This window comes from Lissotriton vulgaris, chromosome 8 (genome assembly GCF_964263255.1).
Source record: "Lissotriton vulgaris chromosome 8, aLisVul1.2, whole genome shotgun sequence".
Classification (NCBI taxonomy): Eukaryota; Metazoa; Chordata; class Amphibia; order Caudata; family Salamandridae; genus Lissotriton; species Lissotriton vulgaris.
The window spans coordinates 1372956691-1372983384 of record NC_141696.1 but is presented as its reverse complement, the minus strand read 5'-3'; the positions used below and the strand labels follow the sequence as shown (position 1 = coordinate 1372983384).

The window sequence follows — 26694 nt, the reverse complement described above, 5'->3', positions numbered from 1 at the left end:
GTGACAAATAATGCGGGGGATGTCATGAGGCTCACAGCTCCCTGACGGAGGTAGAATACCCCCTGCCGCATGTGTCCCACTCTCCTCACAGAAGACTCCGGAACTCTTGATTCCTCAAGCGAAAGAAACACTGCATATAGATTTACTAAAATAGTTAGATTTAAATCAATTTTTTTTTTTTTCGAGGAGCACGATTTTACCTTTAATGCATTTACAACAAAATTCATTGTTAAGGCATTTATGGTAAAGGCATACTCATCGTTAAAAAAATAGTTCTAAAAATATTTGTGGTAAAGACGTTGTCGTTGTTCTGCCTTCGTTGTAAAGGCTGTTTTCCGTTACAATTTTCTTGGGGCGCTGCAGGTATTTTAATTAAACATACATAGTCTTATCCAGGAGCCCGCTGTTGAACAATGTCCCAGATTGAATGGACTGTAACTAAACCCACGGGAGGGTAAATCAACTTCATATCCCAGCATGCACTTGAAACAGACTCTACTAAGAAGGTTTACCGGAAACCAGTATAAATTTGAAAAAATATTCAGGGGAGGATGGAGCAACACACCTGAAAAGGCTATAAGACATATGCCTCGAAAGAAGAAGCATGAAAGCTTCGAAACGCGTCAGGATGAGGGACTCCATGACGGGATGAGAAGCTGCATGTTTTGAAAATAAAGGATTGATGCCTTACCTGCTTTGGTGTGCAGCCTCGTGTCTGAGCGACTTTGGGTGAAATATATATATATGTATATATATATACACATATATATACCAAAATCCTTAGATTTCAATCCAAATTTTTTTTCTACGAGTATGACTTTACCTTTGATGCATTTACAACGAAATTCGTTGTCAAGGCATTCGTGGTTTACTCGTCATAGTTCTAAAATCATTGGTGGTAAAGACTTGGTCGCTGTTCTGCCTTCGTTGTAAAGGCTGTTTCCCTTTACAATTTTCTCCTCTTGGAAACATACAGTAAATATGGCCAACCAAACACACCGAAAGCAAGGATATTCAGATTTATATTTTGCAATTATCTAGTGGAAGACCATCTATAAGTAAGTATCAATCACATCAGACTGCAAACACAGTGGAAGAGTGATCATTGTAGTTATGTAAGAACAGTCAATTCCGTTTAGCAATATAATGATGGAGAGAAACAACAAACCTGCCTCAAAGAGAGAATTTATGAACCCGAGCAGGTACAGCAGTAAAACTTATGGTAATTCGTTTAGCACAAAAGAACATCACTAGGTTAATTCTTGTATTCCGGAGTAGATTGTTTTTGCATTTTGTAATGAGACACTGTGGGACTGCATAGAACACTTAACTTATCCAAAGCAGCACTAGCATGTTTCATTACGAACCATTTCGATCTTAGTAATGTGTACGTGCAGTACATCATATTTCTACTAGTAGTCTGGAGGCAGGCAACCTTACTTCTCGGACTGCTTTATTTAATTGATTTCTTAAAGCAAATGCAAGAGCGGCTGGTATCTTCTCGTCAGACTAACATCTCACTGAAAATATTTTTGTTGAAGCCGCAAAGGGGAACTTATGCGATGTCTCGCGATCCAATATGGCTGCTGCATGATGAGACTACATAGTTCAAAGCGGTTTCCAGACAAAGTCCCACTATTAGACTACAAGTCCCAGCCTGCCCAAAGGGACCCACGTGATCGGACTAGTGCGACTGGAGGCGCATTTAACCACCGTCAACGCTGCAGAGCAGGGGGAGCTCAGCAAACTCAACAGGAGAGCTCGGGTGGGGTGTCTCTGCCCTTCTTGCCGCAAACCTTGCCCATTTAATTTCCGGAATCGCCGCCTGCCTCCCGCTGCACGGCCCGCTCTCACTAACTGCGGGGGAAGCGCCCGTCCTAGCGCGGAGTGCAGGCAAGGGAACTACAAGTCCCAGCCTGCCCAAAGGGACCCACGTGATCGGACTAGTGCGACTGGAGGCGCCTGGAGGCGCATTTAACCACCGTCAACGCTCCGTCGCGGGACGCCGGGCAAAGGGCAGGCCCTCTGTGGCCCTCAGTGGACCGAAGGGGACAGGACAGGCCCCCTCCCTTGACCCTACTGCGAGAGGAGGTAGAGTGTATCCACATACTATTTGACTATTTCTGTAGCTCAATTAATCCAACTCTAAACATGCCATGCAAGGGGGGGAACAAGCTTAGCTACGCAGAGGGGCCTAGGTGAAGGGGTACTAAAGCATCACACGATTAGCACAAGCACCTTGCCTACTGTCCCCGAGATAGACAACAATTCTCCTTGCTACTCGGCAATCAATACGCAATCTCCCCCACAAACGTCACCAAGAGTGCAAAACTTGTCCCTGTGGGATGAACTAAACATTCTATGCAATTCTAAGTACGTTACAGAGGAATCACCTTCTCCTGCTAAAGGCACCAGCACTCCAAGTACTAAAGGCAGTATACGGGAATCTCCCTTCTTACCTAATAAAGACAACACCCAAGTCTCAGTCCTCCCTCGGCCATTACCCACTAAAAGAAAGCATGATGAGGACAATGCCGTAGGGAATCAATCTAAATTCCATAAATTATCCGTAAGCCCTACATCACCTGCCAATAATCTCCCTATCACCATGGAGACTGCAGACAAACTGGATGATTCAATACTTTACCCCCAGGTGTCTATTGACCCAGATCGAGCAACTTGTTAAAACCATCATTTCCCCAATAGTAGAACAAATTAACTCCATAGAGGAAAGGCTCTCGGGTCTAGAGAATAAAATCATGGCCATTCTGACACCTATCAATAATTCAGTAACATCGAATCGCTCCCAGCCGTCTAGTACCCTGGAAACAGCCAAGTTAACTCCCATTCACAAAAACGCCCTAGCCACATCACAACCACCTAAAATCCCAGACTCTACCGCTTCCAAAGCCCCCTTCAAATCTGCTTTATTAAGGTCCTCAGGGGTTAAAACAGCACGTAAACCACCATACATACATCTTCCCCCAGAAGCCGCGCCATATGTGTTCGTCCTCTCAGGAGTACCAGCACTTGCGATGGGTAAAACCGAAAGACAGCAGGACCTATTGAATAAGGTCATATTCAGGCTGGGAAATAACAGACCCCTACCACCGGATCAAGATGGCGGAATCCTGAGTGTGAGAAGGGTGGGTTGGCTGGGCTCACTACCAAAAAGCATTCCTGGGGACTTGGTACTGGTTAAATTCAGGAACCGGAACATCGTCCCGTACCTAAGATCCTGTCCACCCCAAGAAGGTGATGGCCCAATACGCACTTGGGACTTACTTGACTTTTATCCATGTATGCCAAATATCCCCCAGTTAAGACCAACAGCAAAGCACCACCACCCGTTGGGAGGGAGGGATCCACGTATCCAGTGGTATTAGTTTTTCCGTTCCCAATAGATTTGAATCATTGGACAATTGTCGCAATTCTTGAGTGCTTCCATCTAAAGGGACAATTTTATGTATTTTTACAGCTGACAGGGATAAACCGCATGATTAACATGTCACACCATGGAACTTTGAGGTTGGGGATATGTCTTTTTTACTCGAAGTTATGTTATTGAATGTATGTATTAATTTTATGACTGTTTTTATGTACGCTTTTATGATTTTAAATTTAAAAATCGAATAAAGCATTTTCGACTCGACTACATAGTTCAAAGCTGTTTCCAGACATAGTCCCACCATTAGAATTGGTTTATAAAAAACAAAACTTTAATTTTGACATTGAAAGAGGGGAAATGTAGAGTTTCATGTTCCTTCAAAATAATGGATGTTTTAATAGTTATATTAAGCACATAGTTACCTTCAACTGATTATTGAAAATGTCAATTTCCTGAAGTTTGGACCTGGTTTCTTTCTCAACTTCATCCAACTGGTCCCGGAGCTGCAGTCGCGTAAGATCCTTAGCTTCTAATGCTCTTTTAACAGTGAGAAGAGAATCTCCTGTTTTGAATACATTCATTGTTAATGTTGAAGACCTAAATAATTTTCATTACAATGTAATCTCAACTTTTTGTCACTCTAATACGTTTTCTATGTTTTATCTTTCATAGGTGTGTTTTCATCTATTTATTTAGCAAAAGAGTTTGCCACATGGATTCTGTCAAGGCATTAAAAATATCCTCTTATAAGTAACAAACATATTAACAAGAAACACTACAAAATTAATCCAGACACTGTACACATTATGGTTCGTGCAAATTAGTGCAAAAGATATGAAACTAAACCTATTTATTGAACATACTAAGTGATACACATCGGAGCCAGTCCCACTTATTAAGAGAGACCCGGAACCAGCACACTTATTCACAAGAGGTTTTCTGACATACTTACTGTGTAAACTATTCTGCTGCACTTGCTTTAATTGATCGGTTAGTGTTTGTTTTTCTGGAATTAATTTTCCAAGCATCTGCTGTGATTCCTGGAATTATAAAATTAAAAACATATCAATTAAACAATGCTTATAATATTTCCAGATGACGACATACTAACAACGATTTGCAATTGAGGGTAAGCAATTGTAGTAGTGGGGGTATTACCCACTGTTGGCAACCTTTTCTTTCTAATTGTACACAATTATCTTCACACATTAGATCCTTGACTTTAGAAATTCTTTGGGACTTAATCGATGTCGTCTATTTCATTTAATATTTAAATGCCATAAGTCACATCCAATTCATTTACATGTGTATTTTGAGTTTGTTCCTCATACATACAAAACACCTAATAGGATTTGGTAGCTGCAAGCTTTCTTATAAACGCTTGTTCTTCAAGCTTCAATGTGGAGCAAAAGAAAGATGGTCCAGTTTAAAAATGAGCGATTGCTCTGGGCAACAGATTCTTGCGGATTGGGCTGATGCCCTGAACAGTGACTTTGTTTTGTTACATTAGCTTTTTGTATTTATAAGTCTTCTCGTGACTCCAAGGGTCTGAAGTTTGACAACAAACATATGTTCTGTAGCATGTAAGGGAGCCGGTTATATTTATTTTATTTAATGTACTGCTTTGTTAAAAAAAAGGCATCGAAATTACATTACAAACAGAATATAACAGATACACACAATATAATGTAGTTCAAACAGTCAGGTCTTTTAAACAGAATGCAAAATAAAAATTAGGAACAGGGTGGCATGAAATATCAACCCTTCATAAACTAAACATACAACAAGATGAGTAAACGAGTGACAAGATCTACACATTTCAGAAATCTAGCACCAGCTGAGAACAGAGTCTTCAAACCCAACTTTATAAATAACAGCTGAAGCCTCAAAGTCAGGGACCGTTACAAAGAATATTCAACAGATTGCCCTTTTATAACCACAGACTATGTACTTTCTGCTAGACATTACTGACCAACAGGAAGAAAATTAGCCAGTGAGAATTAGGCCACACCACAGCCTTATTTATTTGCTCTTGACCGTAGCTAGATATTGATCATTAAAAAAGTGGCTGCCTACAGTAACGTTTATAGATTTCAAACTCAGTCAGGCATGGCTCTGTTTCAGAATTACATTTAAAAAACGGATTAACTTAGACGTATAAACTGAATATCCAGAATTTACCTACTTTAGAACTTTTAAGCAGAGTCCCTTTTGACCTTCATGCTGTACGATTAGTATTTGCTATACTAGTAATTTGGGCCATCATCTCATCTCAAAGTGACGACTGTAAGGAACAGTCTTGCAAGCTTCCATATTTATTGGACGTTTTCAAAAACTTAGCGTGCCTAGATTAAATGTGGCAGGTCAGCCCAAATTTCAACTTAACTGGTCTCGAAAAACTGACTTCAGGAGAATAGTAAGAGCTTTAAAGAGGTCAGTTTTAATAAGCTCTAAGAGGCCATAGGGATAACTAGCAAATAAAAAAACAAAGGCAACCACATCTAAGTGTTCAAATATCCACTACCCATTTAAAAAAGCAAACGATGACCTGTAATATAGAAGTGAATATTTGAGATGGAATGCAAGTGAGAACAACGCCTTTAATTATGGAAGATAGCAAGACCTGAAATACAATCAGTAAGCTTTCTATCCAACAGATATTACCTGAATAACTTTTAGACACTTTGGTGTTAGCAACTGTGAAGGGTGTCAGACTGAGGCTGCTGGACACTTCACCTGTACATGACAGTGCAACCTACTAAACCTGTACTGCCCAACTGTTGATTCCCTACTACAGGAGGGTGAATGAAAGCTGTGAAGGGACTCTAGCAAGGAACCATCAGTGCCATCCACTGTGCTATATCAAGGAGGACAGAAGTGGAAGCTACTTTGCATTGCTCTTAGTTCAAGAGCAAAGAACCCTTAGGTAATATCTATGCCTTATAATACTGTAGTAACACCACTATTTACGCACCCCTGGAAAAAAATAACAAATTACAGTGCCTTTCTATACACATTTACAAAGAATATATTTTATCAGAGATAGCCAACACTGCAATATGAAAGATCAGAAACAATTTTGCGCACCTGTAACTGCTGTTGTAAATGTGTAATCTCTGCAATTCTCAATTCTCTAGACTTATTTGTGCTTTCAATTTCTTGCCTTTGTATGGTTAGTCGGCAGCGAATATCTTGTAATTTGCCATCAAGTTGATTCTTTTTGTCATTCTTTAATAAATGAAAAACATTGTGAAATACCAAGTTAGCAATCATATTGAAATCGACTCCATCATTCACTAGCAAACAGATTGCTTAGAAGATTTGCAGATGTCTTACCTACAGGAGTGGATAGTAGAGCTTTTATAAGGCATAGGAGTAGACGATATTTCAGAAAATCACTCCTTGGACGTGGGGTAACAAATCAATACACTAGTAGAAAATGTTGCATGCAAGAATGGACGCATCAGGCTTAACAAATGACCTAAAGAACAAGTTACTTACCTTCAGAAACGTCCTATCTGGTAGACACTATCTAGCTGCAGATTCTTAACTTTAGAAGTATCCCCAGACGTCAGACTGGATCTGGAATTTATTTCGTGAGCAATATCTCTGCGTGTCGGTATGAGGCAACCCTCAGCTCCATGTGGCGTCATCCATGCTGGAAGTGATGTGCGCGGTGTCTATATAGGCGCTCTCTGAGACAAGTGGTGACCAGGCGCATGATCCATGACTTTGGTTTGATATTGGGACGGAGGTTCAGTTGGCAAAAATCTCACCTGTTCCGGCTGCTTGCAAATCGCACACCCCATGACGGACCAAGGGTGCTTCAATGGGAGCCCCGATGTCTGCAATATCTGTGGGTAAAAGTGTTCCATGATCGGATTGACTTGCTAAATGGGAATGCTGGGAAGGCAGTTTGCACGCTTCGCACATAAACTGACTTCTGGAGGACGCTTCCCCTGTCCGTGGAGAGATGGTTGCTCTTCTTAAAATGGTTGCCCACCCTAGACTGTTACACTTCTTCGTGAGTATACCTCTCTAGATCCCCCGGGTGCTGTTTCGGGAACTGGATTCACTCATTATTGCCTTTATATGGGGAATGGGCCGGGGGAGAGTAGCCCCAATAAAATTACAGCGCCCTGTCGGAGGGGGTGATATGTCCCAGTGTTTGAAATGTACTACCTCGCGGATTAGCTCCAGTGGCTCACTCAGTGGCTGGCGGGGAGAATGACCCAAGGGCGTGAGATGGGACAGTTTGTCCCTGATTGAAACAAACTGTTTGGAGTACTCCTGTGGACGTGGCGCTCCCCATGAAAAACATCAATGTCAAAGGTTTTTATATAGCGCAGCTTATAACCGTAAGGTCTCAAGGCGCTTGCACCGAAAAAAACGGTTGACCACATGTGAGGCTTTATACAATATGCCAGGGCTACTTTGGAAAGATTAAACAGTAGGATTCTATCAATGTGCAAAAAGTGAATAGCCTTAAATTTTTGTTGTGATCATCTATCTAGGGTTTGTGAGAGTGGCCCTCTTTGCTGATGGCAAACGAGGAGCACTATGTGCTTTTAAACTAATATCTGTGCATAGATCGCCGCCTAGTGTTGGGTCCGGATGATTGCACATCGTTGTCCTGGAAGAGTCTTCGAAGTATCACGAGATAGGTGGCTCCTCCCCTGGACTACAGTGCGCATGGGCATCGACTCCATCCTCAGATTGTTTTTAGCCATTGTGGCCAAGATGGAGTGAAACTCAGTGAATGATGACCATGCTAGAAGTATATGTGAATTCTGCAGCTGCTACGGGCGCCGGGGGAGGAGGGCGGGCGATATGAATGTCAGCAGCCCTACATGCCAAGAACAGATGTATACTGGTAAGTAGCATATTCGGCTCGAGGCATGTGGGCTGCTGAATTCATATCTGTGCATAGAATATATAGCAGTCCCTCCATTAGCGGCGGCCGCCCGTGCCAGCTGCAGCAGTCTGGAAAAGCGTTTTGAGAACAGCCTGCCCTACAGCTGCCTGCTGTTTGGAGTGCACATCAACACAATAATGCTTTGTAAATGTGTGTGTGGTAGACCATGTGGCTGCTCTACATATGTCTTCCAAAGGAATGTTTCCAAGGAATGCCATAGAGGCCCCCAACTTTCTGGTGGAGTGGGCCCTTGGTGGAATGGTGAGAGTACGTTTTGCTTTCAGATAGCAGATCTGGATACATTTAACGTCTCCTGAGATGCGCCGCCACTGTCGCCAGGCACTTTGCGAACACCCTGGGTTCCTTGGTTACACCGAAAGGCAAAACCTTGAACTGGTAGTGCTGGTTTTGGATGGTGAACCTGAGGTATTTCCTGTGTGAAGGGTGCAGTGGAATGTGAAAGTACGCATCCTTTAGGTCTAAAGTTGCGAGAAAATCCCCCTACCTAAGCAACAGGAGCACTTGCTGCAGGGTCAGCATATGGAAGTGCTCCGACAGGATGTAGTAGTTGAGTGGCCTGAGGTCCAGGATGGGCCTGAGTGACCCGTCCTTCTTTGGTATTAAGAAGTACAGGGAGTAGACTCCTGTGCCTCTTTCTTGCATAGGTACAAGCTCTATTGCCCCTTTTTGCAGCATGACGGTGACCTCCTGCTGCAATAAGTGCAAGTGCTCGTCCGACATAGGACGGTGCCTTGGGGGCATGTTGGGTGGAGTAAATGTTAACTCCAGACAATAACCGTATTGGATAAGTTTTCTGACCCACCTGTCCGTGGTGATGGACTTCCAGACGGGCAGGAACTGCTGGAGTCTCCCCCCGACTGATGTTGTGTGGTCGGGGGGCAGTGACAAGGAGTCACTGTTTGCTGGTGGTAGAGGACCTGGAGCTGTTGTTGCCACGTCCTCTGCCCTTGGCGCTGTTGCCACGATATCCACCTCGACTCTTGTTGGCGTAAGTAGTCTGGGTGTTGCCCTTGTAGTATTGCGTGGACTGGGAGAGCTGACCCCTTGAGACGCCTCTAGTGCTGGAGCGACGAAAGGACCCACCCCGAAACTGCTGGGACTGTAAGGCACCCATGGATTTTGCAGTGTCAGTGTCCTTTTTCATTTTTTCTAGGGTGGTGTCTACTTCTGGGCCAAACAGGTGATCTGGGTTAACCGTTTGGTTCAGGATGGTGGTTTGGATGTCTGGCTTAAATTCAGAGATTCTCAGCCAGGCATGTCTCCGAAGCATAACACTGGTGTTTATAGCTCTGGCCGCGGTATCAGCTGCGTCCAGAGCGCACTTAATGGAAGCGTTGGAGATTAGCTTCCCTTCTTGAATCAGCATCTCAGCCCCTTCCTTGTATTGATCAGGCAGGTGTTGCAATAGGGTCTCTAGTGTATCGTAGTGCGCCCTGTCATAGCGCGCTAGAAGCGCCTGTGTGTTAGAAATGCGCCATATGTTGGCTGCCTGTGCTGCCACCCTCTTCCCCGAAGCCTCAAAGACCTTGGATTCTTTGTCTGGGGGAGGAGCATCACCCGTAGTCTGAGAATTGGCCCTCTTCCGGGCATTCGAGACGACACGGGAGTCCAGAGGCAACTGTCCTTTAATGTAGGTAGGATCAGTAGGCGCCGACTTGTATTTTTTGTCAATCCTAGGGTTTATCACCCTGGCCCTGGTAGGTTCTTTAAAGATCTCAGCAGCATGCTTTAAAACACCTTTTAGCATAGGCAGAGTTTTTACAGTCTTTTCTGATACTAAAAAAGTGTCAAAGAGGAAGTCCACATCCACAGGGTCAGCATGCAGCTGGACATTGTGATTGTTAGCAGCCCGTTCAATGAGGGCATTGAAAGCAGCAGAGTCTTCCGTAGGTGAAGTCTTTGCAGAAAAGAGTTGAGGGTCTTGTCCTGAATGAGGATCCCCAGGGTCACCACCAGCTGCCCATGGCACATTTGTATCCTCAGGGTCTGTACAGACTGGATAACTGTATTCATCCTCATCATCCCCCTCACCAGCGTCCACATCTGAGTAAGTGGGCGACACATCATGTGTCCGTGGTGAAAGGGGTTCCACCAAGACTGGAGAGCAAGCAGAGTCCTTCTTCTTGAGAGGGATCTTGTAAGACTCCAGTTGGGGTTCCGGGGTGATTTTCGGCTTCAGGAGGGAAAGTCTGCCCGTTTCGGCGTCGATGAAGTGTTCCTGACGCTCATCCCCCGAAGGTCGTCGAGGTCGCGGGCCGTGAACCACCGACGACGCCTTCGGCGCCGAGGAGACCTTTTCGGGCACGCCGGCCACTGCCTTAGGAGCGAAAGCCTTCTGCGCCGTCTTAGGCGGCAACGTGAAGTGGATCGGCGTGGACGCCTTAATGGGCTTCTCCACAGGCTTCGCAGGCGGAGGGTCCTTCGGTTCGACCGCCGCGGTGCCTTCACGGATGCATTGCAGGGAGTCCGTCACCTTCTTGGTGAACGAGGCGGATGGACGCGCCGGTTCAACGGAGTCCTTCGAGGCCACTTTCGGAGTCGACTCACGGGGCGTAGCGCCCTTGGCCTTGTCGTGCGGACACGGAGTAGTGAGGACATTCGGGTCATCGAGTCGCTTCTTCGGGTCACCGAGACTTTTCTTAGGTTCGCCGACAGCCTTCTTCGGGTTGACAAGGCCCTTGCCGGCGTCGACCGGTCTCGGCGCCGACGCGCCAGTATCGACCACCTTTACTTTAGCCTTCAGCGCGGCAGACTTTGTCTCGACGCCCTTGACTTGACTTTTCGGCTCGACAGCCACCTTCGGCGCCGAAGCCTCCGAAGTTTTTGATCCGACCAAAGCGATGCGCACTTTCGGTTTCGATGCTTGCACCTGCGCAGTATCTGGCATCGAGACCGTAGGTTTCACTTTCGGTTTCGTTTTGCCAGGGAGTGGCTCTGTAACAATGTCCGTGGCCGGGCCGGAAGGCGGGGCCGTGGAACCCATATCGAGGTCTTAGGTAAGGCCTGAAAGCGATCCCTCGACCTGGGCCTTATAAATAGGCACGGCCCCAGAGTCAGTTTGAGGAAGCTCCTCGTCCGAGCTATCCTCCATGGCCCCGAGGGCACCGTCGTCGTCTCCTACCTCCTGGACGACTTCTTCGCTTTCGAACACCTCTGCATCAGCGTCATAGTCTTCGATGTCCGATGCGGGGTTTGATTCAGAAACGTCCTGGATATATTCGTCCTCGACATCCCCAGCATCGAAGCTGTCCGTAAGCGCCGGAGCAGATTGCTGGGCTTCCAGGCGCGCAGCTCGTCGAAGCTTAAGTGTCTTCTTGGACCTGAAGCGTGAACAAGCCATACACTTGTCCTCATCGTGGTACGGCGACAGACACTTGTTGCACACCGGGTGGACGTCGATGTGGGGGTACTTCGAGTTACAGACCGGACATCTCTTGAATGGACTTCGTTCCATGATAGATGGTCGATAGGTCAGGAGCGTCGACAAGGCCTTCCGCGCCGAGAGCACGCAGAAGTACAGAATCCGGCTCGGAGCCGAACTAGAAGAAGTAAAGCCGAACGCAAGACAATACTGACTTATAGACTAAAGACCTTTTGGTCTCAAGAAAGTTTTCTATCGATTCCGACAAGAGGGAATTAAAGACATCCGAACCCAATGGCGGAAAAAAACAATCTGAGGATGGAGTCGATGCCCATGCGCACTGTAGTCCAGGGGAGGAGCCACCTATCTTGTGATACTTCGAAGACTCTTCCAGGACAACAATGTGCAATCATCCGGACCCAACACTAGGCGGAGATCTATGCACAGATATGAATTCAGCAGCCCACATGCCTCGAACATACCCCTCACACACTGAGTCCCTTAGTGTCATGCTTCATCATAGGGGTCTTTCCGTCCCTCTACGGGGCGGGGCGTGCTGCGACCTACGAGCTACGCGGGAGCACTTAGTATTGTGACGATAGGCTATGTGTGGTGTGAGGACAGTGAAAAGTGTCGGGTCCTAAATATGTGAGAGCAAATTAAAAATTCCCTGGCTAGTAGACAAAAATGATTTATTAACTTCTCTGGCTGGGAACATTAAAATGGGGTTCAGTAGAGCGTATTACGCTATCTACTTGGTCGACATGACATGTTTTGTAAGCAGTCCCCTCCTGCTTACTCCTCAGGACCTCTACTGGTCCCTACTAATTATACTCAGTTTTTTATAAACTATGTGGTATGCCTAAAGTCCTAAAACAGAGTAGCAAAAATTGGCTGCTTCGTTTTGCTTCTGGGCTTGAGTTGGCCCACAGTGAAGCGGGAAAAATAAAAGGCCTAGTATGGTCTCTGTAAGAAAAAAATAAGAGAAAGAAAAAGCACAAGTATTTTAGCTCACAGTTCTCAATGTTTTCATATTAGCGTTGGTCACATTGTGACAAAGCATATGTTATCTTTTGTAACATCGTTAATTTATCATCATTTTGGGAAAAACAGTGATATATTTTTCTCCATTGCCTATTCAGTCTCGGGTATGTGGTAAACCTCCAAAATTTTTCACACAAAACACATGCCTCAATACATTCATTCGACATGCCCGGCTACAGTATTTGCGACCCCGAGAAGATGACAGGGTGGTTGTTGTAGTTGGGGCAGCATTCTACTTAATGAGTTCGTTGATGAGAACAGTCGGTGTTTTAAGAGAGAAGTAAATATATAGTTGCTGACTGGGTAGTTTTTAAATAAAGGAAAAACGAAGCCACCTGTTGCATGCATTCACATAAATAACAGTTATACATACTGATATGTCAAACATAGCGTGCCCCATGAGCCTACATCGAAGGGTATTCCATGCGGTTTACTGAAAAGAAAAGCGCATCCAAAAGTCACTCAGGGTGTTTGTTATATATTCAGGCCCATTCTCCATGTCTGACCATGTTTTAAAGACCCATGATCGTGGTCTTACTTACGTTACCGCTGACAAGAGACTACCTCAATCCTACCCCTCTGCAGCTCCGTAGGTTCTGGTAGTGATGATAGAGATCGGTTATTTATCTTTTATCACCCATGCGCGGAAAAAGATTAGTCATCTCCGGGTCAGCTCGCTGGTTGAATGTAACTGCTAGAGCGCTAACCCAAGATGGCCGTCTCTTGTGGAAATAGCAGTCGAAAAGACGCGCTGATGCAGTCCTTCCACTGTTTCCCTGGTGAAAAGAGTTCTTTGCAGTCTCTGATGTAATTCACACCCAGCATTAAGACTACATGTGTGGCGTAAATGGACCCATACTAGACGCTCAATGTTGTGGCAATAAATGTAAGAAGTTTGAATATCTAAAAACAATAAGGAAAACAATTTTGAAAAAACAATGCATGTTTGAGGGATCAATGGTTGATAAGGGCGTTAGTAATGGGCATTTAGTGTTTATGAGCAGAAGTATGATCCACATGACTGCTCAGTAATGGCAACTGCAGCAATATTGTGCATGTGCAGATGAAGTCTATGTGTGTGACTCAAAGGGACCCCACGTAGAGTGTTCTGTCAAGTGCTCGCAGGATGTACCGCTGATATACAAATTGTTCAGGAGATGGGATTTCTGTCATTGAAAACGTCTCAATTGCCTGTCAGGGTTGTCCCCATGGTATCTCGTCGTTCAGGCCATTTCTGTTGGTATTCAAGCGCAACACCCATCTCTGTTCTTTTTCGAGGAGGTGTTCTTCTTTTTCAGCTTGCTCAATTATGGTTCATGAAATATCCTCGGGTCTGTGCCCACTTTCCAGGAAATGCGTCGCCATTTTTGTGCTTGCTTTTTTGCACTTGATAGTACTCTTGTGTTCCCCTATTCTGGTCTTGATGGCCCTGCTGGTCATGCCAAAGTACTCTAGATGACATGGACACGTGATCAAATAGACCACGTTTTGGCTGTTACATGTCGTGAAGCATCTCTGCTCCCACGTCGTTCCATTCTGGAATGTACATTTTTTACTCCTCTTAGTTAGACAGCAAACTTTGCATTTCCCACACAGGTGGTGGCCCTGGACAAAGTTTGGATTCCTGGTGGAGTCATTTCTAGTGATCTTTGGCCTGGTGTCTACCAGTATGTCAAGTATGCTCCTTGCCTGTCTGTGAAAGAACATAGGTTTTGGTATCTGCAGGCCTCCACTGTTTAAGATCTTCCAGTGCTTATTCACTATTTTAGTGACCTGGTTGGAGTTCGTATTGTATGTAGTTATACATATTGGTCTGCTGTCCTCTTCCTTATGTATTTTTTCTTCTAAGATGCTCTCTCTGCAAATATTGCGTGCCCTCTTGTATGCTTGGTTTACTATTCTTTCAGGGTACTGGCGGGTTTCCAATTTTAGGCGTAGATCTTTAGACTGAAGTTTGAAGTTCTCAATCTCAGTGCAATTCCGCCTTAGGAGGAGAAACTGCCCATAAATGCACAAGCACTAGCTCCAACAGCTGAAAAGCTGAAGCTGGTAACTAAGAATTAGAGGCTACTAACGCCAAGCAGTGTTTGATGGTAACTAGAGAAAATCTGCTTTTCTACAATTGGCATCCTAACGCGGGGCCCATCAGCGACACGTGGGTCCGGTAGAGAGGTCCTAACGACGGAGTGAACGACTGCAACAATCGGAAAAGCGCACCTGCCCAAAAGACCCTCGTCTGGCAGCCGATCATCTGAACTTCACCGGTTCCGAACGGACCTCTCTCGAGTGACCTGCGGTCCTGACTGGGATCCCACAGGAGTGCTGCAGTAAAATTAGAGTAAGATGACGATCGGGCGCTGGAAGGGGAAGGCGAAGAACTGCCACGTGAAGAACGACAATTGATTGTTTGATTATGTTGGAATTGTTTGGTTCGGAAAATACTAGTATTACGCATTGATTGGTTCGTTTAGCTTTGTTTGCTACTCGATATATTGGTTCTCTGAGATATTCTGTTTGCAAACAACGAAGAATAGAAATATTCTCTCTCTTTGCAGATAGTAAAGGATAGGTAGTGCGGACCTTTGTCCACCATTGTTTGAGATCTTCACTTGTCCGATTATACATCATGCCTATCTTCTCCCCACTGTTTGGTAATTGGTTCTGCCCAGACAGTTTATTAGAGGTCAGTCATCCGGCTCCACCGGAAGGCACCCTTAATAAAAAGGACATGTATGAGAAATATGGATTGGCCGCTGTAGCTTTTAGCAAACTATGGCATAAAACTCACTAGGAAAAATCGAGTAAAATCAGTAGGCCACTGATGGGATCTTTTGACCCCGCTAAAATGGAAACGCTAGGAATAGCCCTTCACGAGAAATATGGAATTAGCATCATAAAAGCTGATTCACTGGTAGGTTTTGAATAATGGTTACTATTTGCAAATAGTAAAGGACAGGTAATGCAGACTATTGTCTGAATTTAGGATTAATTGAGATTTTTTGTTTGACCGATATCCATCATGCCTGTCTTTTCTGAAGTTATTGGAAAATGGTTGTTTTAGCTTCAATTGTTCGTTGAATAAAAAGTATGTTATTTGTACTATAATGTATGACTCATTGAGGAACAAATACACAAAGAAGGAACTCTAATTTAAATGGCCAGTAAAATGAAGTAACTCAATTATAAAAAGTTAAAAAGATACAGTAAGCAGAAACAATGTCAAAAGAATAGTAAAGATCTGTTGTATTTTACACTCCTACAACGTAAGCAATCGGTTAAGATCCTGATATTTAGATATAACAATGAAGAGGACAGTAGATCGAACCTCTTTTACTTAACACCTCCCTCGGAGGAGCAAAAGTGCACCTTTTTTAATCTAGGAATTTTTGATTACATTAAAGTTGTACGGTTCCCAAAAAAGTACATCAGCCCAAAATTTGTTAGCTATGAACTCCAAGTGCATTCTGGTCCTTGGAGTCCTAAACATCGTAATCTTTGTCTTACACACCACATGTTTCAGAAGAGTTTTTCAAATGCTCCTAAGCCTCACCAAAGGAATGCCATCCAGTCTAACATTAGGCAGGAGTAAGTTATAAACGTATCAAGTAAAAAGGAGAGAAAAATCTTCTCTAAAATATATTTGCATGGCCAAAGCCAGAGCTCGAAAAACATTGCAAGAAAGCTTGTTTTAAATGTTAGCGTTTGATGTCCTTGCACAAGTCATATGATTAGAATGAACATTTTTATGAAAGTCCTGCTCTGTTTTAACCTCTCTTAACCTCCTAACGCAGCGGTCATCTGTTTAGACTATATATGAAAAACATTTCTAGGCACTGTATTTTAGCAGTCGGGCAAAAAATGCATATTACCGTTTTTTAGAAAGGCACAGTTTCTTTTGTGTGTTATAGATTGGTATGCCTTGCACAAACATTTCAGGAATTGCATAGTCCGTGTTTATGGACCCCATGAATAGGTCTGCCAGCCTTGGCAATTACGAATCTGTGATTTTCTGGCACAACCGTGCTCCTGCGCTATCGAACTAGATTTGCGCTGTGTCCTCCACCCGCCCGCAAACCTTATCTCCATGCAAACATTAGACAAATCTGTTAGTGGTCTCACCGTGTAGCAAAAATGCATACCATTGAAAGCACGAATGCACCCAGCGAAACTCGCTACCCCCCATTAGTTTCCCTGCTCCACGAATAGGAATGGCCCCAGGCCGCTGTAGATCGTTTTTATTCAAATGAAAACATGGATCCATTACCCCTCACACTACACTGAGTACCTCTGGCTTCTGACCCTTTCCTACACACGGTCCGTAATACCGCACTCGGACGATCTATGTAGTGAGCATCCTATCATTGGTTATCTTTGCCGCACTAACAGTTCTTCTGGACTTCTATGCCGAGATGCCAAGGACTGCATCCCAAGAGATAAGTCAGGTACATGGTAATATTTTTGTTATTATGCGCGCTGATGTGCTTTGAATGCTGCCCCCTCCCCCTCTTTTCTTTAGGTTACATCGGAGTTTCAGCTGAAGAATGGAGAAGGCCTAAACGCACCGTGTTGCACGCGAAAAATGGGCTAGTACTGTGAGATAGTACGTTGTATGCAGAGGCTATCTCTGGGAGTGTGAAAAATTGTATGGTATGAATGAGTGTGTATCCTGATTTGTATGGTATGAATGCGTATGTGTTGTGTACGTCTGGGTCGATAAGAGAATGCTTTTTGTATGACTGAAGTGTTGATTGAATGGTTAATGGGATGAGAAAAATAGGCCCGAACATGGTACCTACATGCGGAAGGCGAATAGAAAAATAGCACATACCATACTAAGAGAATTAGAGGCTACTAACGCCAAGCAGTGCTTGATGATAACTTGAGAAAATCTGCTTTTCTACACTTTGGAAGACCAAACAGGGATGGGGTTCCATGGAAGTGGCCAGGGCATGAGAGGCATTAGTTGACAGCCTAAAGGATCCGGACCTTTATCGTGGGCAGTGTCCCTTGCCAATCCGGCAAGCCCTAACTCCGGATTGTTCTGCCTACTAGAATTACGATTCCATCCCAGGCTGTGTGTATATTGGTGTGTTAGCTTCCCAAAATGGACTACATTGGACTTTCACTTAATGTGCTGGGTGCACGAATCCATATTGGGACATATGTATCTATTGGATGGGCTGATACTTGGAAGGAACTTGGGGTGGTGGGTGTTGGGATATAGTGAAGGAATAGTGGGTTCTGACAAATGAGTATGCATTGTTGGAGTACTACATGATGCCTCTCTTTGGCTTACTATACAGTGCTGCTTTAATACTCAAAATCTGTTTAAAAAAAAGAAACTGAATTTAGATATAGTGGTTATATGTAGAACTGTGACTGTAGGGTTACCCATACTATCATGTGATTCAGAGGGCAATTTTCAAAATGTTCTTTCTTGCACACTAGCTTACATTTGGACGAAAAAAGTGGAGTGAAATCCAAATCATAATAATGATCTACTATTCTGTATTTCCACATTTCTCCAGATAAAAACAGTGCTCCACTTGTGTGATATAGCCTAGCACCTGCGCTAGGAAAGGACGACCATATAGTGCGTGCATGGTCTTTGGTCTGATCAGTTCCTGTCGCTGCTGACTGGCCCACCCATACAAGTGAGGTACTGTTTGTAATCAGAAGTAGTGTGGGAACACTCTGGTGGTAGGAATGCTGTGGTTCCCTCACAGAAATGTGATGAAAATACATGATTTTAGATAAAGTTTCACGTTTGCAGGGGACTAGAGGTATGAAAATGTAGCGTAATCTATGCAAGTAATAGCAGGCTGAATTTGTGTCACCAGGTTTGTAAAATGCCCAGGACATAAGAGGATCCCTGGTTGACAGATTACCCCAATCCGTAATAGTGAGCCTTTTGCCATGGCACATGAGAAATAATTGTGTTTTGCCCCCTCTTTTTTAACCTGTATATCAAAACTATGGCCTGGGTGGGCTTCCCCTACCAGTTCTCTTTTTGTATGGCCTACTCCCCAGTGTCTAGTGGTCTTTCTGTCATAGGAGGGGCAGGGGCACATTGGGATTAACTTCCTCTATCCTTCACCCAGAATATGTTCATATTCAGCACCTTTATCTTCATATTTTCTAATACTTTTGTATAAATTGAGAAGGGACAAACTTCTTTGTATCCATTTTAATCATGTTACAAATCTATTCCCAAGGACATTAGACAAACAGACAAATTCTGACTGGAAGGTAACGTTTCCGGTTTGGTTCCAACTGAAAAATACAGTTTAGCCATATAATGCACAGATATTATCAAAGCGCCCTCTGATGACTGTTTTACTCACATTGATGGCAGCTTTATAATACCTGTAAAGGGATTTGGGATTTACAAAAAATGTACAAGCGGACTCAACACATGTCTGGTGTGAAGCTTTAAAGAAATTCAGACTGATTGCAAATAGTGGGAGCAAGCCTATGTGTATGGTTTAAACACCCTATGCTCCAGTCAATGAAGAATCAAGTGTTTGCGTGGGTGTCCCTTGCGTCAATGATTACTTATTGTGGTTTATTTCCTTAAAAGTCCATTAAACCTTTGCACCAGCCAAATTTGAAATATTGCAGAAACTGTATTTGAGAAATGTGCCAATGAAAATGCCCAGACACTTGGCTCAAATAATTCAGTCCGACAGCAGAAATGGCATTCATCAGTGTAGTAATCACCCATAAATGATGGTACAATGCTAAAACCCTAACAGAACAGGCAAGCAGACTCTTGTATCCTTCATTTACTATAAAACATCACCTACATGGTTTTTTACATTTCGGTATTTGCTATCATGCAATGTATATCATGTGTGAATGAAAAATATGTATTAAATAATTGTGGAAACCCCACAAGAGCATTGCCTAAAAATAAATCCACAAAACTGCAAAAGTCTAATGTGCATATACATTCGACACCAATATAGTTTTATGTAAAGGTAGAACTTAACTTAAGAATTTCTATTTGCATTTTGTAATGCATCCATAAACTCACAGGTCTATAGGTATTCACAAATGTTTTGCAATTAGTTTCTCGACCTAAACGGGTTTGCAGATTTACTCTGGTCAAGAGCACAAGTAAATCAGTATTCAATTGAATGCGAAAAAAAGTATGTGGAAGGAAAGCTGCCTGAAACGGATGTGAATACAGGATAACAATAATTTTGGAGCTCTTTAGATTCATATGCCATGCAGTATTCCACCATCTAGTGGTTGGGTCAGTAGGATTACCTAATCTATTTTTTTAGGTCTCGAGTAGACAGCACATGTGCTGTCTCTTCAAGACATTTTGTTTTCTATCAGTAGACTTGGTGGTCGCCCATTACATTTGTTGGCTTCATTGTCACTCATTTGCTTGCTTGTTGTTAGTCAGCTGCCGTAGGCTTCCTTCCTCTTAGTGTTTTTGGCTCCCCCCTACGTGTGTCCATCCACTGGTCACTTTTTTAGGTGCTACTTTTTTCTGCTGACCCACTTCTATTGTATCCAGTCTAGTACCTGTTGCTTGGCCCCACCTGCATTGATGTCCATGCTTCTGTTTGCCCCGCACTCCCTCTTCCATTGAAATGAATGTTGTTGCTTGTTCCCAGCCCCTCCAACCCTCCACTGTCTGTTCTCCTACCCCCTACCACCATCTGATGTCTGTTCCCTCCCCCTCCACCCCCCTCAGGCCCTCCCTGCCACAATTCATTGTCCCTGTTGCCTTCCAGGCCCAACCTCCCATCTTCCATTGTTCAAGTTGACCCCCCGCCAATCACCGTCGCACCTCGGTTGAGTGCTGACTGTCTAAAAAGTGCAACCATGGGGGCGTAGCTAGCAGCCAACGAGAATGGCCGCTGCCTAATGGAGCTACCGTTTCCCGAACTTCTATCCTGCCTTATCCTGCACCATCTATGGCTAAACTACGCTGTAAATGCTGTGACCCTTTCCATTCCCCCCCTGGCCCCCCTAGAAGATTGTCCGGGCCCAAGGCATGTGACTCAACTGTTCACCTCTTCCTGGGCTTTGGCCGGAGCGGAAATGGCGGCTCCCTGATGGCGAGTGGAGGAAGCTGCGGCCTGTGAAAAGCGGCAGTGCCTGCAGTCTGTGGGGCCCCGTGAATGGAGGGAGAGTCGGTGGGGTGCATAAGGGATTGAGCGATGCCACCCTCTCAGCGGCCAACCGCACTGCGGAGACCTGGTGAGTGCCGCGGGGGCGAAGCAGTAGCCGGAGGCCCCGGATTGGCAGCAGGGCGGTTTCGCATAAAGAACAGCCGACATAGGCCGGTGAGGCGCGAGGGTTTAAAGGCACGGATTGGTGGGCCTGACGAAAGCTGGATGGTAGTGAGGCTAGGACCCGGGGGCTAGGCCGCGACATCTGGCTGCCGGAGGCGACAGAACAGGAGGAGACACGGAGGCCTGTCACCCGACGGAGGTGGCGCTTCGCCGCCAATCGAGGCCCCGGCTCTCGAGGTCGGAAGCGCTGGGTTTGAGTGAGCCCCGTGGGTACATTCATATCGGGCGTTCTACTGCAATGCAGCGATTGGGGGCAGCAAGTTAGGCCTTGGGATAGGAGTGTCCCACCCTAACGCAAACGCATCAGTGGGGCCCAGTTAGGAGCACAGCCTCACACGTGTTCGGAAAGCCGATTTCCTTCAGTCCACCCATTGAGTGCTGAGTGGGGCTTCATGGATACGGTGGACCTAAGTATACACAAGTCATGGTTTCTATAATTGGTGCTGCATCTGAGGGTTACTGGGTGTGCCTGACCTGGCCAGCTGCGTGAATAAGGAGGTGACTTGCCGCAGGGGTACCCCCGCCCCTGCGCTGAGTAGGGAGATTAGATGGGAGCCCGATTGCTTTAAGTACCTTGGGGTATTCGTTTACCACGAACAACCCGACCTCCTGGATGGAAACATTACCCGCTGCATTCGAGCACTCCGGGGTTGCATGGACTTTTGGGCCACGCTGCCGCTCTCAGTGGCGGGACGTATCGCCCTGCTCAAAATGGTGGCGCTTCCCCGGTTATTGTATTACTTCCGGACTTTGCCGATCTGGGTCCCACCGGCCACGTTCCGTCGATTACGCTCTGTGGTGGTCGGATTCCTTTGGGGAACGGGCCGGCGGCGGGTGGCCCTCAATACCTTGATGAGGCCGAAAGACGAGGGGGGGCTCGCTGTGCCGGACTTCGAAAAGTATTATCTGGCGGCACAGCTCCAGACCTTCACCCAGGAGATCGCCAGGGATTTCCGGGGCCCGGAAGACGGAAGAGGGACAGGTATGGCCAGGCATGTTCTCTCCTTTATAGCGCTGCGACAACGTTTAGTCCTGCGGGACTTGTCGATGGAGGAGCGGACTGTCCGCCTGTGTTGGAATCGGGCCCACGCCCGAGGCCAACTGAGAACACCATATGCGCCTGAAATACCGTTGGGGATGCTGACGGCCCTCCCCCACGGAGGGGATTGGTCACGTTTGGTGGCCTGGGAGGATTCCGGTTTACAGCTCGTAGGTGATCTGTACGAGGACGGCGCGCTCTTGTCCTTTCAGGATCTCATTGACCGCTTCGGGATCTCCCGAGGTGACTTTCTGCTGCACTCGGCCATTGTACGAGCGATCCAGGCGCACTGGAAGAACGGGCAGGAGGAACCCCACTTATCTCAGGTGTGCCAGTACGTAATGATGTCGGCGGGCACGGTGAAGGCGGTCACTTGCCTATACGGCAGGTTGATTACCGAGGGATTGGCTCCTCTCACCACTTTGAGGACCCGCTGGGAGGAGGACATTGGTAGGGAGATCCCGGAAACGACCTGGTCCCAGTTGGTGAGACGGGCCTGGAAGGGCACACGCAACGCCCGTTTCCAACTGGTCCACTATTATGTTCTCCATAGAGCGTACCTGACCCCGGTGAAAGTCAGGCGTTATTTTGCCACGGCCTCGGCGGAATGCCCTAGATGCCCGGCTCAGGAGGCGGACCTCCTACACATGTTATGGGCCTGTCCAGGACTGACATCCTACTGGCAGGAGGTAGCGACGACCCTGGAGGAGGTGACAGGGAGACTCTTATCATTGGATGCGGCGGTGGGGCTATTACACTGGTTTCCCCATACCCCCAGGAATAAAATTTCTAGTAAATTTATCGACCTGGGGCTCCTCCTTGCTAAACGAGAGGTGACTAGGAACTGGAAGGCACGAGCTGGTCCGGCGGGCAGCAGATGGCACAGTGAGCATTTGAAGTGGGCGGCGGGAGAGAGCGCACTGAGATATCAACTGGCTTGGAGGCAGGGTAATGAGAAGGCGCAGGAGGCCGCGTTGGAGTGGGAAATGTTGGTGCAGGCCCTCAGGGATTATAGTGCCCCTAGCGACTCTGAAAGTGAAGAAGCGACTCGCCCCGAGTCCCGATGAACGTTAGTACTGACAGTCCTATTGCCTTCCCCGTGGGTCCGATAGCAGATCCTATGTTGATAGCTCCCCGGCGCTGGTGGTGGGGGGGGGGGGGGTTTCTCTTAGTTAGTAGACATTTATGGGGAGGGGGTTTATTTTGGGGGTTTTAGGCTTGTTTGGAAAAGCAGATGACGGACAGTGCATTATCCGGACCAGCTCCAGCATCCTACTGACCCCCATTGCAATTCGCCGCCCGACCCCAGGGTTGTGGGCTGGTTGGCTGTGTACAGAATCTATGGAGGGGGGCCAGAGGGCTTTATTCTGTTACTATTGCTTATGATGCCATGCTGGTCGTTACTGTACTGATTTACTGATTCCTGCAATAAAAATATATTTTAAAAAAAAAAATAAAAAAAAAAATAAGGAAGTGACTTGTGCTCAAATCCAGGTGGCGACACTCAAACGTGGGGGTAGAAATAGGGCGCAAAGGTGGCACCCAAAAATGATCGGCGGTGATCAGAGCCGCAACGTGCCGGAGGGGAGTCACAACTAGTGGAAGACCCTGGCCTAAAAAACTTGTGACCGAGTAAGAAGCGAACAGGAGACAGTTCAAACGGGTCGCAGTGCAGCCTGGATAATCCTATTGCCGAATTGCAGATACCCCCGGGGTTGTCCTGTGTGCTTCTCTGCCGATTCGCATACATGGCATCGGGTGGGAACAGTCCTAAGGCTAATGCTCAAAAACAGCTGGCCAAATTTGCTTGGTCTAAGGCAGGGGACAAGGTGATCCGCACCAGATGGAGAAGAACACGGGGGGGGGGAGGCTGGTGTCTGCCTCCAAGCAGGGATCGGAGCCTACCTTGCATGATGTTATGGCGGCTATCAATGGGGTGCGTGCCTCACTGGACTTCGTGACGGTGGAGGTCCCACTTATCAGGGCCGATTTCCGGGAGATGGATGAGAAAGTTAAGGAGCTTAAGATAGTTACAAGGAGTTCAAATGTTCATTGTTTTATTGGTGCAAAATGTGGTTTTGAGACTACACCGCGAAGCGTGGCCGTGCTGAAGTTTCAAAGACAAAAGATGTGTGGTGTTGAACAGTTTTTCTCAGTTTGAATTGATCCGTAGGTTGGAAAATGGGGTGACACATAGCTATGGGGAGGGGATAGAGACCGGGTGCTTTCTGTATTGACTTTGAATGTAAACGGGGTGGGTGATAAGAGCAAGAGAGTTATAGTGCAGCAATATTTGAAGCGACACGCACCTGATGTGGTTTTGCTGCAAGAAACACACCTGGTGGGACAGAACATCACTAGATGGGGGTACAAACTTCTGATACATGCAGATTACACCAGAGGATCACGGGGTCCTGGTAAAAAAAGACTACACCTCTTATAGTTTATAGGACATGGGCAGATCCGGGAGGGAGGTTTGCCAGGGTTGAGGCCCAATGGGATGGTAGAGACAAATATAATTTCAGTGTATTTACCGCCAGCTCTGGGTAAATCAGCGCTAGAAGACCTTGGTAGTAGGCGGACGGGACTCCGGGAAAGCACTTTAATCATGGGGGTGGGGGGGGACTATAATTTGACTCTTAATGATACAGTGGACCGCCACCCACCGAGGCCTAAAGCGAAATCGGACGGGAAAATGTCGGACTTTGTGAAGGCAATGGGGTTGGCCAATATAGGCCGTGCTCTTCAACCCATCAGGAAATAATTCACATACTTCTGTAACGTGCACAGTAGTTTGTCGATCATTGACTACTTTCTAACACACTTGTCTGCCATAGGGAACTTTTCCCAGACTCGAGTCCTACCGCGAGGCATATCAGATCTTTGGGTAGACTACACACATTTGGGAGCGACAGATACGTACCAGCATTGTTATCAGTTCCTGGCTCTTGCATATCCCAGACATTAGGGAGGAACTCCGCACACAATCGGAGAACTATTTCACTAAAAATGTGGGCTCAGTTGAATCTGCACATACAATTTGGGAAGCCTATAAGGTGGTTCTGAAAGGACAAGCTTTATCTTATCATATTGCCAAGAAGCGTGAACTTCTGGTCCGGGTAGAAGAGGACCTCCTTGTGGCAGAGCAGGACCATGCACAAGATCCCTCACCAGACACTGGAAAGTGATGGGACCCAATGGCATCCCAGTTGAGTTTCTGAAAGCCACTGCCTCTCTAACGGTGCCGCACCTAAAGGCCATGTATGTGGGAAGCTTGGAGGCAGGTCGGTTACCAGTAGACCAACGGTTAGCCATTATTGTTGTAATCCATAGGCCAGGCAAGCAAGCGGATAACTGTAGCTCGCGATAAACTAGCACAAGTCAGTCTTGTTTATGCTGCATGGTCCGGCTCCCTGGCTTCCGGCTGGGTACACCATGGCGGTGGCATAGGAGGGGTTCCGATATATGGGGATTTTCGTCACTTCCGATTCAGCTAGTTTCTACAGCTCTAATTTAGCCCCCCCGTTGGCTTATCTCCGTGCGGATGTGAAGCATTGGAGGTCCTTGCCTCTTTCTCTGGTGGGTCGAGGTGCACTTTAAGATGTTGGCCCTTCCTCGCTTCCTCTATATTCTCCACAACTGCCCACACAGAGTCCCCGATTCGTATCTTAGGGCAGTAGAAGGGGTACTTCGCATGCTGCTGTGGGATGGGAAGGCCCCCCCGGGTGGCGCTGAAGAAACTTACGAAAGGCTGGTACGATAGCATTGCCCGACCTACAACTCTACTATTGGGGGGCGCAATTGGTGAGAGTTAAACATTGGTTATATCACCCCCCACCCCCTGATGACCCAGCGTATGCTCTCGAGCGTTACCAAACAGATCGCTCAGGTTACCTGGGAGCCCAGTATACCAGTGACCGGAAAACAAATCTTTGGATCCACCGGACATACATTAGACATTTGGTGTATAGTACATTCCCGCCTGGGCTGGGCGGGCATCCTTTAGAAGGTAGCGCCACTGTGGAACACACAGAAATTGGGCATGTTGTGCTATCAGCCCGGGTTTGATAAGTGGGACCTCATAGGGATCTCGGCTGTGAAAGACCTGGTCAAGAAGGGTGACATACTAATATTTGGGGAGCTTCAGAGCCAATATCATCTGGCGCTTGGAGAAGTGTACAGATAATTACAAATCAGGCATGCGCTCCTGGCGACCTTTCCATCCCTTAAAGACATACCAGACTCATCTCCATTGGAAGACTGACTGTTTTATGGGCCTCTGAGTTCCAAAGTGATATCCCTCGAATACAGAAAGCTGTGTAATAATCTACCAGACACCTTTCCAAAGCTCAGGGAGCGGTGGCAGGACGACCTGGCCCTGATTAGTGACGAAGACTGCCAGGTGGCTTATCTCCCCTCGAGAAAAGGCCATCACACTTAAATTTAGGCTCATACAGATCAGGATACTTCACTGATCATACATGACAGGGAAGACCTTGGCAAAAATATGTTCTAGACCTGACTATATAAGTTTGAGGGCATGCGGACAGCTGGCCACCTTTTATCATTCTGTGGAGCTGCATGAGAATACATACCTTTTGGGAGGGAGCCTCA

At 46.2% G+C, this 26694-nt stretch overlaps 1 protein-coding gene across 6 annotated transcripts in view; it reads right to left on the bottom strand.

Annotated features, from left to right (window-relative positions):
- The window catches only part of ITSN1 (intersectin 1), a 1645471-nt gene that overhangs the window by 861007 nt on the left and 757770 nt on the right, over positions 1 to 26694 (bottom strand). For all 6 annotated transcript variants that reach the window (XM_086935345.1, XM_086935347.1, XM_086935346.1 and 3 more), the window contains 3 exons: positions 6476 to 6616; positions 4341 to 4428; positions 3811 to 3950 (listed from right to left, as the gene is read on the bottom strand). In XM_086935345.1, the coding sequence (XP_086791471.1) occupies positions 3811 to 3950; positions 4341 to 4428; positions 6476 to 6616 (369 nt within the window). The remainder of the gene's footprint in view (positions 1 to 3810; positions 3951 to 4340; positions 4429 to 6475; positions 6617 to 26694) is intronic.